Source organism: Callospermophilus lateralis, chromosome 14 (assembly GCF_048772815.1).
Source record: "Callospermophilus lateralis isolate mCalLat2 chromosome 14, mCalLat2.hap1, whole genome shotgun sequence".
NCBI classification, from domain to species: Eukaryota; Metazoa; Chordata; class Mammalia; order Rodentia; family Sciuridae; genus Callospermophilus; species Callospermophilus lateralis.
In genome coordinates this window covers 90,005,547-90,022,439 of record NC_135318.1, presented here as the reverse complement: position 1 = coordinate 90,022,439, position 16,893 = coordinate 90,005,547, and the positions used below count along the sequence as shown (strand labels likewise).

General features: G+C 48.3%; 1 protein-coding gene across 1 annotated transcript in view; it reads left to right on the top strand.

Moving 5' to 3' along the window:
- The window catches only part of Mertk (MER proto-oncogene, tyrosine kinase), a 98,824-nt gene that overhangs the window by 8,558 nt on the left and 73,373 nt on the right, over positions 1 to 16,893 (top strand). The window contains exon 2 of the mRNA XM_076833158.2: positions 12,128 to 12,530. Within this exon, the coding sequence (XP_076689273.2) occupies positions 12,128 to 12,530 (403 nt within the window). The remainder of the gene's footprint in view (positions 1 to 12,127; positions 12,531 to 16,893) is intronic.

Genomic DNA, 16,893 nt, shown 5'->3' with positions numbered 1-16,893 from the left:
CAACAGGTAATAGAATTCACATGTGTGATCACCACTCAGCAGAAGACAGACATTAGCAACATAGTTGAAGTACCCCACGGCTCCCCGCCAGGCTTATCCCCTCCGCCAGGCTTATCCCCTCAGCCCACCTAAAGACAACTGCTACCCGACGTTGGGTGTTTTAGTTCCTGTGCATTTCTTTCTTTGGGGACAGGGTGGTACCAGAAATTAAACCCAAGAGTGCTCTGCCACTGAGCCCCAGCCCCACCCCCTCTTTTAAAATAACTTTATTTATTTTTATGTGGTGCTAAGGATTGAACCCAGTGCCTCACAAATACTAGGCAAGCGCTCTACCTCTGAGCTACAGCCACAGCCCTCCCCAGTCCTTTTTATTTTTATTTTTATTATTTTTTTTTGAGACAGGGCCTTGCTAAATTGCCCAGTTGAACTTTCGATCCTCCTGCCTCAGCCTCCTGAGTTGCTGGGATTATAGGTATGCATGACTGTGCCCACAAATTCCCCTGCATTTCTTTATCCTTTGGCCACACATGGGTGTTGAGAACACTCTAGTATTGTCCTGTACTGTGTCACTTAGGGTGTACATTTAGCTCCCTGTAACAGAATACCTCACTTTGGTTTCTTAACCAAGGAGTCTGAGGGCATCCAGGCCCTGTTGAGACAGTAGCTCCATGTTGGAGTCAGAGAATGGGCTCTTTACTCGGCTGTCTTTAGTGATGGTTTTAGAATTCGTTGTCTCAAGATGGCTGCTGTGTCTCCAGGCATTTTGTTTGCCTTCCAGGCAGAAGTAAGCCAGAAGGACAAAAGACTAACCATCTCCTACCAGCTGAGTCTGTCCTTTTCATCAGGAAGATGATAGCTTTTTATGTGATGCTCCATGCTGCAGACTTCTGCTTACATTTCCCTGGTTACCCCCAAACAAGGAAGGACAGCAAAGCAAGGTTTTAGTGGGTCAGATGGCTCTTATTTATAGGAAGAAAGGGAAAGGGGTATTGAGGATGCTTACAGGAGCTTGCAACATGCATGTTATAAAATTGCATGTACAAAGGGAGCGTTCTTCAGTTTGCTTTTTTAATATGTATATATTTTTTAAGTTGTTGATAGACCTTTATTTATTTATTTATTTTATTTATATGTGGTGCTGAGAATTGAGTCTAAGTGCCTCATACATGCCAGGCAAGTGCACTAAACGCTGAGCCATAATCCCAGCCCCTCAGTTTGCTTTTTTAAATCCATGTTGAGTTCACTTGATTCATCTAGTTTGAAAAGGGTAGCCCTGGTTCATTATCTTCATAGCTTTGTTCATCTAATCTCTAGGAGGCACTGGGTTTTCCCCCAGGGTTTTTTTCCATAAGCCGTGTGGACCTGAACATTCTTCTTCATCTTTTCTGTCCAGAGGTTCCATCTGTGGTAATAAAATATTGTAATAAAGTGTGGGGTTTGATGAGTTTTGTCAAATGCGTGTGGCAAAAGCACGACTTGAATCGAGGTGACCCTGCCTTCCTGCTGGTCGCCTTGTGGACAGACACATCTTCAGGGGTGGGAATGCCAGGTTGCGGGTTGTGCAATTCCAGCTCCTGTTGCTAGTGCTGCTCCACAACTGGGCTGGGATTTCTCCCGGAGAATGTTCTGGGCAGGTCGGGGGATGTCTAGGGCAGGTCACAGCTGGTGTGTAGCTGTCCTTCTGCCCTGGAGCCCCCTGTTCAGCTCTCAGGACCAGCTGAGCAGCTGGAGCCTGTGTGTGGACTTCAGGCAAGGCAAGGGGGGCTGGCCCGGGGACTCCCCTCCACTCCTTCCTAGCCACGCAGACCTGGGCAGGTCCCCTAGCACCTGTGAGCCACACAGTCCTCCCCTGTGAAGCAGGGACAGGATTTTCCCTTCACAGGATTAGAGATGACTGTGTAGGTGAGAGGGCTGATGGAGAGTGAGTGAGTGAGTGAGTGTGTGTGTGAGTGTGAGTGTGTGTGTGAGAGTGAGTGTGTATATGTGTGAGTGTGTGTGTGAGTGAGTGAGTGTGTATATGTGTGAGTGTGTGTGTGTGTGTGTGTGTGTGTGTGTGTGTGTGTTGGGGAATGCTGGGTCCTTTGTCTGTTTCTCAGTGGAAGAGATGGGCCTGAAGTGTCACCCCCTTTCTCCACAGAAAAGCCCGCTTCACCATGGCTGATTTTAGGACTGTCAACAAAAGAGTCCATTGTAGATAAACTTCCTATTTTCATGTTGCCCTGTTTACTTGGCCACTGGCCGAGAAGATACCAGCACTCCAGGTGCTGGACACCCCCTTACTAGTTTTTCACCAACGTATCCAGTGTAGTAGTTTGTAGAAATGTGCAAACAAGGCCTCTGGCCTTGATCTGGGTTTACAGAGGTGTCTACATTTTTTTAAGATAAGTTACAACTGGGCTCCATGGTAACAGCTGGCAGGGGGAGGAAAGAAAGGGGAGAAGAGGCTCTCCCCTTCTCAGGTGCTATCCTTGAAGAGTTAACTTACTCAAAATAGTGAAAGAAAAGCTGCTTTTATGTGAACTTCTGCAGACTGTGAACTTCTGAGCCCCTCCCCTTACATGCTGGGTATAAAACTCTGAAACTCCCTGAACTCGGGGTTCAGGGGATTGATTGATTACAGCAGAAGCTGTGCCCTCTGAACCTGGCTGCAGCCAAATTAAACTGTTTCCTGCTATCTACGGTGCCTTGCCTCTTTGGCCCTACAACAGGCCATCCAGAGGTTCTTTGACGTATCAGTGTAGGTCCTGATAAACTCATCGTTAAGTTGGAAACATGGTCAGTTGGCCATGCACGTGACAACAGACCAAACACCTGGCTTGGCCTCAGCACCCCAGAGCAGCTTGTGGCTGATGGTGGCAGGGATGCCGCTGCCCCTCATCGTGATAGGAGGATCGTGCTGCACACCACCATCCTGGGAAGCATCAAAAGCCAGAATTTAAAGCAAGGTTTCTACTGAATGTGTGTCACTTTCACCTCATCTAAAGCCACACGGTCCTAAGTCCAGAATCTGTGGTGGGGTGCCATCTCCTCTACTTCCTGGAAGAGCGTATGTGGAATTGGTGCTGCTTCTTCTGTAAGCATTGGGTATGATTCTCCAGTGCAACCATGTGCGCCTGAAGACTGGGTTTTGGAGTGAATTTTTTAAAATTATGAATTCCATTTCCTAATTCCATTGGAGTAGCCCAGGAGCTTAATAGTTACTTACAAGTTACTGGCTATTCGGCAGGTCACCTGTTCCGTGTTGCTAGGTTGTGGTAGTTTGTGTTTATGGAGGACTTAGTCCACCTCCCCTGTCTTCAGATTTGGGTGTAGAGTTATTCCTCATATTTGCTCATCACCCCCTTTTCTTCTTCTTCTTTTGTGATGCAGGGGTGGAACCCAGGGCCTTGGATGTGCCAACCAGGCACTCTGCCACTGAGCCACACCCCAGCCCTCCCTCATCCTTTTGCAGCCCAAGAGTCTCTAATGATGTCCCCCCTCCCCTCCTAATGCTGATCGTTTGTGTCTTCTCTCTGTTTGCGTGTCTTGCTAGAGATTTGTCAATTTTATCAATCCTTTAAAGCAATCAGCTCTTTGTTCCATTGCTGTCCTTTTCAGTTTCCTTCCTTCCATATTTCCTTCCTTCCACCTGTTTCGGTTTGTTTTGCTGTTTCTAGGTCCCGAGCTCAGAGCACGGGCTGCAGACTTTTCCCTTTTCCTGTCATATTCATTTGGTGCTATCACTTTCCCCCTTCACACTGCTTTAGCTGCATCCACAAACTTCTGTATGCTGTGTTTTCATTCAGTTCAGTGTATTTTTAAAAATTTCCCTTGAGAGTTCTTCTCTGATCCATTGATTATTTAGACACTTAGTTTAAAAATATTTGGGCAGTTTCTAGTTACCTTCTGTCATTGGTTTCTGATTATGTCCATTGTGGTCAGGGAACACAACCGACATGATTTCCATCTGTCAAGATTTGCTTTGTGGTCCAACAGACTGCTTGCCTTTGTTTGTGTCCCATTGTCCTCTGGAGAAAATATATGTTCTCTTGTTGGGTGGAATGTTCTGCAAAGGTAGATTATTTCCCTTAGCCATGTTGTTGAGTTCTTCTATGTCCTTGATTATTCTCCATCTAGTTGACCTATCACTGTTGAGAGGTGGTACCACCTATAACTATAATTATTGATCTATTTGCTTCTTTCAGCATTGTCAGTTTTTGCTTCACGTAATTTGCAGCTCTTTGCTCAGGTTCATAATTATTTAGGAGTTCTTTGTCTTCTTCACAAATTAACTCTCTCATCATAGTATCATGTACCTCTTTGCCTCTGATAGTTTTCTTTGCTTTGAAATCTACTTTACCTGATATTGATGGAATTATCCCATTTTTCTGTTGATTAATGATTACATGATACATCTTCTCTTTTTTATTTCAACTTGCCATTTTATGGGGTGAATTTCATATAAACAGCAGATAGCATGTTTATAAATCTACTCTGCCAATCTGTCTTTTTAATAGGTGTGTTTAGGCCATTGACATTTAGTATAATTATTGGTATGTGAGGTGTTGATATTTTGCCATCTGAAGAGAATGATAGAATCCCTTTCTCCCTTCCTCCCTTTACCTCCCCCCCCCACGTTTGTGATGTGATTGTCTTCAATATTATCACCTCATGTAGAGAACCACATCTGTGTTGCAACGTTTCTTCAACCATCACATATAATTTAGAAAACGCAGAAGGAGTCTGAGTATTTATTTGTATTTTAGCTTCCTGTGTTTTCCCTCCCTCCTGAGATTTCAACCTTCCTTCTTTTGCTGTTCGGTTTGTGTCTGGAGGACCTCCTCTGGCTGTTCATAGCAGATCTGCTGTTAGGTTTCTTCCTCTTGGAATACTTTTATCCCCCCTCTCTTTGCAGATAGAGTTTGAGTTGATGGTTCTTCATTTCAGCATTTGAGAACCACTGTGACTCCCTTTTCTCTCCTTCTGTTTGTTTGTTTTTTTTTTTAATATTTATTTTTTAGGTGTAGATGGACACAACCCAATGCCTTTATTTTTATGTGCTGCTGAGGATCGAACCCGGGTCCCACCCGTGCTAGGCGAGCACTCTACCGCTGAGCCACAATCCCAGCCCCTCTCCTTCTGTGGTTTCTAATGAGAAATTCATGATCTTTCAATCGCTTCACCCATGTAGCAAGGTGTTTTTTTCTGCCTCAGTACTTTCAAAATGTTTTGTCTTTAGTTTTCAGATGTTTGACTCTGATGTATCTTGGTGTGGATTTGGGGGGGTGCTTTATCCTATTTGTGGTCACACAGATTCTTGAATCTAGGTTTGTATCATATTTCTTTCTTAATGTACTCTTTCAGCTTGCCCTTCCTCCAACAACATCATGAATGTTAGATCTTTAGTAATAAAGATCTAAAGGTCCCAGAGACTATTTTGTTATTGTTCTTGTTTGTTTGTTTGTTCTCTTTTTTCTTTTTTGTTCAGATTGGATAATTTTCTCTTCTTTCATTTTCCAGCACACAGATTCTTTCCTGTACCCACTTCCTTCTGCTGTCCAACCCATATGTTGTGTTTTTTATTTTGGTTATTGTATTTTCCAGTTCTAAAACTCCCACTTGGTCCTTGTATCTTCTGTTTATTTACTGAGACTTGGTATTTCTTTTCTGAGGCTTTCTATTTTTCTCATGTGTTTCAAGCACATTCATAACTGCTCATGGAAATACTTCTATCATTGCATCATTAAAAGCTTTTTCTGGTTGGCTTAGGTGGTGTAATCCTGTAATCCCAACTACCCAGGAGGCTGAAGCAGGAGGATTGCAAGTTGGAGGCCAGCCTGGGCTATTTAGCAAGACCCTGCCTCAGAATAAAGATGGCAGGGGCCTAGGGATGTAGCTCATTGGTAGAACACCCCTGGATTCAATTCCTGGTACCCTTGAATTAATTAATTAAAGGTTTTCCAGATAATTCTGTCATCTTGGCATTGACATTTCATTCTGTTACTGGAACTTGGCTACTAGGGGTATTATGTTACCAGGCTCTGGATCTTATTTAAATCTTGTTCCACCTGGTTCCCTCTAGCTGTTCTGGCTGGAGATCATCTGCTGCCTTGGTCTTGCTGCCTGGTCAGGGCGGGTAGGTGTGCCTCCTGGCTATTCTGCTGACTTGAGGAGAGGGATGACCTCACTGGTTCCTGGGGAAAGCTGATTCTGGACTCTCCAGGAGGCCTCAGATTCCCCCCCCCCCCCCCCCCCCAGTGTGAGGAAGGGGTTGTTTCATTGTCCTTTGATGTTAGTAGGGCAGAGGGCAAGGATCCCGCAGGTTCTTTGCTATCAGCCTCTGGGGTGACCTCCAGGCCCTGGCTGCTCCTGCCGTGTGGCTGTGGCACCCTGTACGTTTAACCCTTGCTGATATGGGTGGAGACCGTGCCCCAGGGGCTTTTCTGGGTGGGGGCTTTTCTGGGTTCCTCTTCTGGCCGAGCTTTCCCTGGGTTTTCTGTCTGGCTAAGCCCCCCTTTTCCTGCTCCTTTAGAAAGGGCAGGCTTTTGCTATTTGATTGATTTGGTTTGGTCTTTGCCTCTTAGCATTTCCAGCTTGCTGACTTTTGGCTCCAAGGCTGGAATATGTGGGGCAAAAAGAAAACTCAGACCCAGTTGTTCTTGGACCCTGAGGTCTCTAGCTGGTGCACTTTGTTTTCTCTCCACCCTTCATCTATTTTTTTTTTTTTTTAATTGTGGTAAAGTACGCCTGACGTAAATTTTACCATCCTCCCCATGTTTAAGGGTACAGTTCTGTGGTGTTAAATACACTCAAGATGTCCCACTGTGGCCACCGTCCAGTCCCAGAGCTCTCTTCATCTTGTAAAATTGAAACTTGACTCCCATTAAATAACAGCTCCCAAGGTTTTGGCAGACACCACCTACTTTCTGGTCTCCACGTCTTTCAGAATTTGAAAAAAAAAATGTTTATCTTATATGTAGCCCAGGGTCTTAAAGTTATACTTTGTGGGGGGAAAAATAGAGAAAAGTGCACCTAGTGTGCTGTTGGAGGGGATTTCTTTACCCTCCATCACTTAGTAAAGATCTTAACAGACTTTTGCTAGGTGGTTTGGTCTTCCAGAGATGGTCAAATTTTACAAGGAAATAATTATTTTTCTTAAAAAAGAATGGCATTTTAGTCCTAGGAATTCAGGTATCAGTGGGCTGGAGGATACATTTGTGGGGGCAGCGAGATGGAGGTGGTAAACTTGTGGGCTGAGTCTCTCTTGGGACTCCGGAGGCTGCAAGTGGACCCTGAAGAGAATCAGCCCCAGACCTCTGCCTCCTGACCCCGGCCAAAGTGTTGTCACAGCTCCACTCCTGACACTTGGCAGCCTGCCAGGGGAGAGTGCAGGAACACCCCCTGTTAAGTAAACACTGCTTGTTCACATTTCACTGCCGGGGTTGGAGGGCTCAGTCAGCCTAACAGGTTCCATATGTTGGCCTTGCTGGTCCAGGCATGACTAGCTGCACCTCTGAAATGACAGATCAGATGTCTCGTGTGATGGAAATAATAACTGCCATTCATTGTGTGTCTGTGCAGGCCAGACCTTGTGCACGGTGTGTTTTATTTGCAAGTCTTGCAGAATACTTGTATGCATTTAAGAATGTTTACACCAAATTTATAATTATTCCTAAATCACCAGGTCAGCACATCGAGAAAAGGTTTAATTTTTTACGAGAGCACTTTCTATTCATCATTCCAACATAGATAGGAAATCTATAAATACAATCTTGGCATGCTCTCTTGGCAGGTGCATTGGAATTTAGAATACTTTTCCACTTGCCTTATTCTGCTCAGTCCTACTTTGGAGTGGTTGCAGATCCTGTTTGCACATTTGTAAGTTCTTTTTGAGGATGAAGGCAGAGCTAGATGATGCTGATGATCTTGCACCCAGGACCTAGCAGAGCACTATAGCAAGCAGCGGTGTTTGTCAATGTGTTCGCATGGTCCTTGCTTCATTTTGGTTTCGGTGCTGTTATCTGCAGTGTGTGGCTCTTCTCTCCAAGAGAAGGTGTCATCTATCTCCCTTCGTGATGAGGACACTCAGTCTTGGATGGACAGGTGACTTACACAAGGTCATCTGGCTTTTGCATGGCTGAGCCGGGGCTCACCTTTGCCCCTCCGACTCTGGGATCCTTGTTCTCATCTCACCCCTCCTACAATCCCCATCACCCAAGTCACACCAGTCAGACCCGAGCCTTCTGGGTAGAGATTCTCGGGCTCAATCCAGGACCCTCAGGACCAACTGGGAGTGCTTGGTGCCTCTGTACCCGTTCCCTAGAGCAGAGGCCTGATCCTGGCTGCACAGCAGAATCACCAGAGGAGAGTTTTAAAAATCCCAGTGCCCAAACTGCACCCCAGGCCAATAAACTCAAGGTCTGGGTGGGATCCAGACATCAAAAGCTTAAAAACCTCCCCTGGAAGATTCCAGTGTTCTCTCAGTTTGAGGTCATGGCAGGAGAGTCGGAGCAGGCTGGTGAAAAGTCACGGATTCTGGAATGCTCTTTCAGTTCCCTGGGTGACCCCCTACAGCAAGGGCCTGGGGGCTGCAGTCTGCTTGGGAAGCTTCTTTTTTAAAGTACTTATTTGGAGAAAAAGCCAAATACCTGTGTTGAAAAGTAGGGTGCAGGCTGAAGGGGCCGGCAGGGGCTGCCTATGGCTCTGAGGTTCCCGGCTTCCGCTGTTGAAGAGTGTGCTCAAGGGCAAGGGGAGGGGCTTCTGCTCTTTTTATTATTTTTTTTTTTTTAGACAAAATGGATATGTAGGGTCAGGGCAGTAAGGAAGAAGGCGCCACCTGAGAGGCCCGGGCCCCTTCAGACCCTCCCAGCCAGGACTCTGAGAGGCAGGACAGCTTGCCTGCTGTGGGCCCCCCTGTGCCCTCCAGACCCCTCTCCTGCTCCAGGGCCCAGAGGCTGACCTGTGGCCACAGTGGTCTGCCATGAACTCCTTTGCGCTCGGGCTCCAGCTGGTTTCCTGCGCCACATATTCATTGTTTATCTGGAATTTCACTGAAAAGAGGTGTCCTGGTTTTATCTGGCAGCTCTGTGGCAGCTGTGATCCACATGAAGCATCTGTCCCGCCAACACCATGTCTTGTCTTTTTTTTCCTTTATGTTCGGTATTGGGGTTTGAAGCTGGGGTGGGGTAGGTCTCAGCCACTGAGCTACATCTCCAGTCTTTTTTATTTCATTTTGAAAGGGGGTCTTGCTAAGTTGCTGAGGGTGGCCTCAAACTTGCAATCCTCCCTCCTGGGTCTCCTGAGCCTCTGGGATCTTCGGCATGTGCCACGGGGCCAGGCCCATACTTCACCCTTTGTCCACTGTGCCTGGGCCTTTGCCTCCTGTTGCATCTCAGCTGAGACCTCTTGGGGCACGCGTGGCCCCGCCACCTCTCCCCTTCCTGTGCCCTCAGCTGGCCCTGCTCGCCAGCGCAGCATTTTTCTGCTGGGCCCTGGTGCGCTTGTGCACACGCCAGCCGGGTCCCTTTCCTCCTACAGTGGCCTTCTTTTCTTTTGCTTTCTCCAGGTGTTCTGAGGGCATTGGCTCCAGCCAAGTTAATGATTTACAGTTTAGGACTGGTTATTCAGGTCAAGTGATGGATGGTGGTATTTTTCCTCTCTGGATCAGTCCAGAACCCTTTGCATTTACACAAACTCTGACTATACTAATAGAACAATGCCGGTCTTGCTATTAACCTGGGTAACAGGGAAGCCACCCTGGGACACAATCCACATAGTGGCCTGGGGGTGCATGTGAAATGGGGGTACGGCCACCCAGGGTCTGGCCCTCGCCTAGGGAGGGTGGGGCACAGGGGCTTCCTGTAGACCACAGCACACCCCCCAGGCAGGCCCTCCTCCCCCCAACCACTGGGGTGCTTGGTAGCCAGAGGCTATACCCGGTGAGACCCAGCAGGGTGCCACCCCTCCCCTCTGACAAGTGTGGTGACTGGGGACCTGCACCCAGAGGCTCATCTGATCCACTTCACCTCCTGAGGAGCCCACCACCGAATGCCATCTGCAGATGAGGTCAAAGATTCAGTTTGGGAGCCATTGCTCCTCCCTTCTGCCTTCAGAATGTAGCCAACTCCAGTTTCCGCTTTAACCCCTGCGGCTCTGCGCCTGGTTCAGATCTTACTTTACCTATTGGACTATGGGGAACCCAGGGACCCTCTGTAAATAGTCATTGGCAGTTGAATCATTCAACCAAGTTCTGGCCAGTGGAATGCGGGATGGGGATGGGTGGCCTTTCAGGCCATCCCGAGTACCGGGTGCCCAGGGGTAGATTGCCCACTCAGGATTTCGGAGACCTCCTGAGGGCTGGTCTTCCCCAGGCAGCTAGCTCATTGGTGGCTGGACTCCTAGGGACCTGAGAGTTAGACCCCAGTTTGTAAAGAGGGGTTGGTTATCTTGCAGGGCTGGGACTGCAGAATGGGCTGCCATTTTATCTAAGCACTTTGATGCATATCTGCATTTTTAGTATAACCAGTTACCTTATCTTTATAATCAGAAAGGTTTAGGGTTTTTTTGTTTGGTACTGGGGATTGAACCCAGGGGCACTTACACTGAGTCACATCCTCAACCCTTTTTTATTTTTTATTTTGAAACAGGGTGTCACTAAGTTGCTTAGGGCCTCACCAAGTTGCCAAGACTGGCCTCAAATTTGCAAACCTCCTGTCTCACAGCCTCCCAAATCGCTGGGGTTACCGGCCTGCACCATTGTAATCCCAGTTTTCCTGGGTTTTTGCAGTGAAACCTCTTGTCCTCTGCGTTGCATTCATCCTGCCTCCTAAGGAGGCAGGTCCCAAAGGCACAGCCCTGAGATGAGAGTGGGCCCCAGCCCCAGTGGGGGAGCAGTTCCACAGTGCCTTACTCAGAGGGCTCCCATGCAGGGATGCCCACGCTGAGAGATGCTGGCCGTCCTGAGTGACAGGGCATAGAGGATGCCAGAGGAGAAGTAAGTCTCCAGGTCCCCTTTCTGCCTCTAGGTCTCTTACTCCTCTCTTCCTTAGTCTGCTACCTACTGGCTGACACTGACACTAGCAGTTATTTGTTATTCATTGGAAACTCCAGTTTAGGGGGAGGGTGGGTGGGTGGGGTGGGGGGGTGTCCTTGTTCTTATTCACCAACTCTGGCGTGACCCAGGGCTGAGGCCAGCTGCTCCCTCGTGCACCCTCGGGAGCCCAGCAGGTATGAGGTTCTGAGCTGAGAGAGTCAGAGGCACAGCCCTAGGGCAGGTATGGACCCTCTGTGTGCTCCACCTCACTAACCCATGGCGTGATGCGTGGCCCTGCATTTCCCCCATCTTTTTGCTTGAATCAATAAAACCAGCTTAGAATGTACGCTCCAAACGTGCCTTTCAAAAAACCTAAAGTACAACTAATGTGAGCCTATATTTTTAGAAACAGTTGTGAGCCAGATGAAATAAAAACATCTCCTGGCTCATTCCTGCCGGCAGGCATTTTCTGTAGGCTCCAGCTCTGGTAACATAAGCACTCCTCTCCCCCGGCCCCCCCAAAAACCCGTAAACTCATCTCTTTGGGCCAGTCTCTTCAAGACTGTTGGCAAGATTCATAGCACAGTCTGAGATGGAACAGACAGCAAGAAAAGGGATCTTAGCTCTCCTTGCTGGCCCCTTCCTGTTGAGCTGGTATGAAGGGCTTGGAATGAGTCACCTTTTAAAAGATTTTTTTTTTCTTTGCAGTACTAGGGGCTAAACCCAGGGCCCTGTGATGCTCTACCACCGAGCTCCATCTCCAGCAAGATTTTTTTGGGGGGGATGGGGGTTTCTTTTCCTTCCTTCCTCCCTCCTTTCCTTTCTCTATCACCCCAGTTCTCCCTGGGGATTGAACCAGGGCCTCGTGCGTGCCAGGCTAGCGCTCTACCACTGAGCCCCATCCCAAGCCGCAGTCTTATTTCTGAAGCTGTCTTCAGAAGGGGGCTGTGAACAAGTGCATGAACTTGGACATGAGACGTATGCTGAGCTGCATGTTGAGTGATGGCTGCGCATCTTGCTGAAGGCACTGAGGATGCCCTGCTTCTTCCCATCCAGCTGGGAGGTGGGGCATCTTCCCCAGACTGAAGACTAACACTCAGGCTCTCTGCTTTTCAGCCATTGCTGAGGTGCAGGAAGACACCAAGCTGTCCCCAGGACCTTTCCCCAGGAACCTGCCAGCTGACCATGTGCCACTGTCCTCTGTCCACCGCCGAGGAGTCCAGCCTGCTTGGATGTTTTCACCAACCCAGGCTGGAATACCACATCCGGGGAACACGGCTGTCCCCCAGGCGACCTCGGCTGCGTCAAAGCTGCCACCTATTGCCTTTAATCACACGGTTGGACACATAATACTTTCTGAACACAAAGATGTCAAGTTCAATTGCTCCATCAGTGTACCTAATATCTACCAGGACGTTGCCATTACTTGGTGGAAAGACGGGAAGGAGCTTGGAGCCCATCATTCGATCACCCAGTTTTACCCAGATGACGAAGTCACATCCATAATTGCATCCTTCAGGTGTGTGTGCTTTCTGTTTTTCTTTTTAGATGTTATTATACTGAAACAAAGCCTCCTAATTTAAAACAACAAACCAAACAGCCTTTCTATTTCTTCGGTTGTCTCAAATAGGTGAGCATCTGTATTGTTGACTTCTTTTAAACTGAGCCCCGCTAGGATTGTTAGCAGATAATTGGGGGTGGGGGATGGTGGCTACCTGTCCCCTGAGCTACAGGTCAGCATCCAGTGCAGCTAGGACAAGAGCTCACCAGTGCCAGGAGCAGTGGTGCACACCTGTAATCCCAGAGACCCAGGAGCCTGAGGCAAGAGGCTCCAAAAATTTGAGGCCAACCTCAGCAACTTAGCAAGGCCCTAAGAACTCAGCAAGACCCTGTCTCAAAAAAATAAATAAAAATAAAAAGAGCTGGGGATGTGGTTTGGAGGTTAAGCACACCTGGGTTCAATCCTCTGTCCTGTAGGGGAAAACAAACAGACAAACAAAGAACTTCCACTAGTGAGCAGAAATAGGGCTTGTTTCTTTGCCGTGGTGGGGGTCAATCCCAAGACCCTGGGCATACTAGGCACAGGTTCTGCCCCAACCCATGGGAAGATGTTTTTCAAGGGGCTTTAGAAGGTATCAAGGTCACCATTAGTGGAGACTTTAAAACAGTTCGCCCTCCCATTCCCTGTGTTCACCACATTGCCTTGCCCTCCTCCCTCAAGGATCTGTGTGCCGCAGCCCTCAGGCAGGCGGGCAGAGGAGGTGGAGGGTCAGCAGCCTAGGGCAGGAGGCAGGTCTTTGGCTGCCCCTCACACCTCAGTTTTCCACTTTGTTCAGCAAGAGCTAGCAGGAGGAGCTGGGGAGCCAGGGAGCCACCAAGGCGGGAGGTGTGTCCGGACTGCTTCGTTCTCCTGAGGATGGAGCTGCTGGGTTCATGAGCCAGCTGCTGCTTTCTCACCTACCCTTTGGTATCATGCGCTTCTTCTGTTATGCTTGAATTCGGGACCCCCAAAAGACCACCAGAGACCGAGATCAATGTAAACAGCAAAGAGGCGTTTATTGCAAGCTAGCTCCGTCCCCTGTGTGCACACAGCAACTGGTGGCGCTGAGAGGCCCTGAGCCCAGGGTTTGCAGCAGTTTTATACACTCTTTGGGGAAGGCAGGGACCCCACATACATCATAGCATCTCTTAGCAAATCATCACACACCGCGGGAAAATCAAACAACTCTGAAACACGATTAGCACATTCACTGGCAGGAACAAGTTGAGTAGGGGTGATTGGTTAGTACAAGAGGGGGATTCATTTGTACTGACTGGTTTAGGCCAGGAGGGGTGTAGGTGCTGAACTACAGGGTTTCCCAACATGTTATCAACCACCATAAACTACTGGGGGGTCATCTGGCATCCCAGGTATTTTCCCTGTCTCATGCTGATTGGTGGCTGCTAGGGGGTTGCTGTGGGTCCTCACCTAGCCTGACTGAGTCAGGGACACCTGGCACAGCAGATCTCTCCTGTTATTTGTAGATAAACAACTCAGCAGGGTGGGTATGTGCCTAGGAGTGCTCTTTGGGTCTTTCCAAGGACAAGGGTCTTACCCGCTTCCTTGGATAGGCTTTGCTCTGAGATAGAGGCTGGTTTCTCACTTCCTCTGAAGTGCTGGGTTGTTGGTTTGCTTTTCCCCACTTCTCTTTTATTTCTTAGCTTTATTTATTAGCATGTATTAATTTTACGTGTGTGTGTGTGTGTGTGTGTGTGTGTGTAACTGGGGATTGAGCTCAGGGGTGTTATAGCACTAAGCTATCTACCAGCCCTTTTAAAATTTTACTTTTTTGGGCTGAGGATGTGGCTCAAGTGGTAAAGCGCTTGCCTGGCATGAGCGGGGTGCTGGCTTCAATCCTCAGCACCATATAAAAATAAAATAAAAATGTTGTGTCCACCGAAAACTAAAAAGTAAACATTAAAAAATTCTCTCTCTTATTTATTGTAGCTGGGATAAAACCAGGGTTACTTAACCACATCCCCAGCCCTTTTTATTTTTTATTTTGAGATAGGGTCTCACTAAGTTGCTTACAGTCTCCTAAATTGCTGAGGCTGGTTGAACCTGTGATCCTCCTGGGATCACAGGCCTGTACCACCATGCCAGGCCCTTTTTTTAATTTTTGGAACAGGGCTCGTCTCACCGGGTTGCCCAACACAGCCTTCAACTTTTGGTCCTCCCACCTTAGCCTCCTGAGTAGGTGGGATTACAGGCGGGCGCTGCGCCCAGGTTAATCTGACATCTGGATGAGGTTCAGGGTGATGTTTCAGCAGCACACAGCGCACTGACCAATCGCTTAGTTACCATTTCCATTTCCTCATGTGTTTGCAATCTTGGAGCCTCTCCTAAGTCGTCCTCAAATGGACCACAGGTTATTGTGACCTGTAGCCTCCCCTCTGCGCTGCAGGCGGTAGAACCCCTCCTCCAGCCTCATTTAGGTTTTGGTGCCTGCTCTCCCGGTGCAGTGGGAGCGCCAACCTTCCGGGGATCCCTCCGCCCTGGAGCGCAGCCGCTTGGATGTGTCTTGTTTTCACTTTCCCTGACCTGACGCTTCGCAGCGTCCCGCACTGGGTCATGGCTTTCGGTGAATCATTTTGTTTCCTTTTCAGAAAGCCACCTTGCACAGGGTGGAGTCACCGTCAGTTTAGTCTGTCAATACTTGCACGGAGAGGTACTTCTCTGCCCTCTTGGCCCAGGTCATAGGCTTGCTCCTGGGCTGCCAAGGTCCCCAGCCAAACAACATGATTCCATGTCTCCCCTTGGTTGTCTTAACTCTGTCTGGGTTTTTTGTTTTCTATTGTTTTGTTTTGGAACTAGGGATTGAAACCAGGGGAACTTAATCAGTGACTGACATCCCCAACCCTATTTTATTTTTAATTTTGAGACAGGATCTCACTAAGTTGCTTAGAGTCCCACTAAATTGTCAAGGCTGGTTGGTCTCGAACTTCTGATTCTTCTGCCTCAGCCTCCTGAGCTGCTGGAATTACAGGATTACAGGTGTGTGCCAATCTACCCAGCCATGCGCAACATTGGACTTTTTATTTTTTATTTTTTTGCATTGACTACAGAATGCAGACCCTTTACTGCTGATAGATGCAACTTCCGATGAGAAAAGTGAAATCATCATTTAGTTACAAATGAGTGAGGAGTTGTTTATAGGCTTAAAGAAAGAGAAGTCTGGCACATGGGTCTCACTGGGTGTCATCTGGGGGGAGGGCACCCCTGTGGCCTCTCTGGGTATGGCCAACCTTGTGTCCCTGGGTCCCTGGGTCAGCTGCCACATCTCCCAGCCTTCTTTCTATAGTGATGGACCAGTGCCTGGCAGCTGTGGGAGGGTTCCAAGGATCCAGTTGAAGAGCATTTGAGTGGGAGAGTTTTGAAGCTCAGCATAGGTCAGGGTCTTAGCTGTCAGGGCCCAGAAGGAACTGGGTGATGTTTTGAGAAACTTAGAATTAACTTTGTTGCTTGTATTCAACTTACTATGTGTACACTCATTCTAAAGGAGAATCATCTTATCTACCTCAAAGCCAAGCCTTAAAGCAGGTTTCCTGGTCAGAAGTCGTAGGAATGATGAACACTCAGCTGAACTGGGTGGCATCCATGACATCAAATCCACCTTTATGATATACTCCAACTTTATGAAGGTCGGGTCCAGGTGCCCCAGTGTCTGTCCAGTGTGATTCCAGGAAGTCAGTCAGAGTGACGTATTCAAGATTATAAGTGTGTATGGCATTGCTTGACATTGAAGGACATCGAAGACCCTAAACTTGCTATCCTTCAATTGAGATCTCTGAAGTCCCCATTTGTAGGGTGACTTGCCTAAGGTCAGGAGAGGGCCGGCTGGTCATGAAATCACAGGAAGAGGACCCAAAATGTAGAGCATGTCTTGGCAGGGGTTAGGGGACCCAGCAGAGAAACACAGCCCACAGAGCTGGTCAGGGGCTCTTCTCCTGTGAGATGTCACTGTCAAGTACGGCAGTCCCTGTAGGTAGGGGCGGGTGGAATTTGCTGGATTTTGGAAATGATGAGGTGTCCAGACTGAGGGCCCCACAGTTTGTATCTGCACTCATCTTTTAAGCACCAAGACTTTGTAGGTGGCTGACCAGCGGCTGCAGCTGGGCCTCTGCCCGGGATCACAAGAGTATCAGTCACAACGCCATGGCTGCCGCCAGCCTGGAGAAAAGGTGGAGATCCAAACCAAAGTGCGGGTCTCACTGAGTGAGAACTGCTTTCACGCCATCCTGCAGTCAGAAAAATCCCAAGTCCAGGGCCGTCCCTATTTAACCTTCTTAGCTGCACTGGTCCCTGGTTGTGGCTGCAGATGGACCGGAGGGAAGGGGATCCC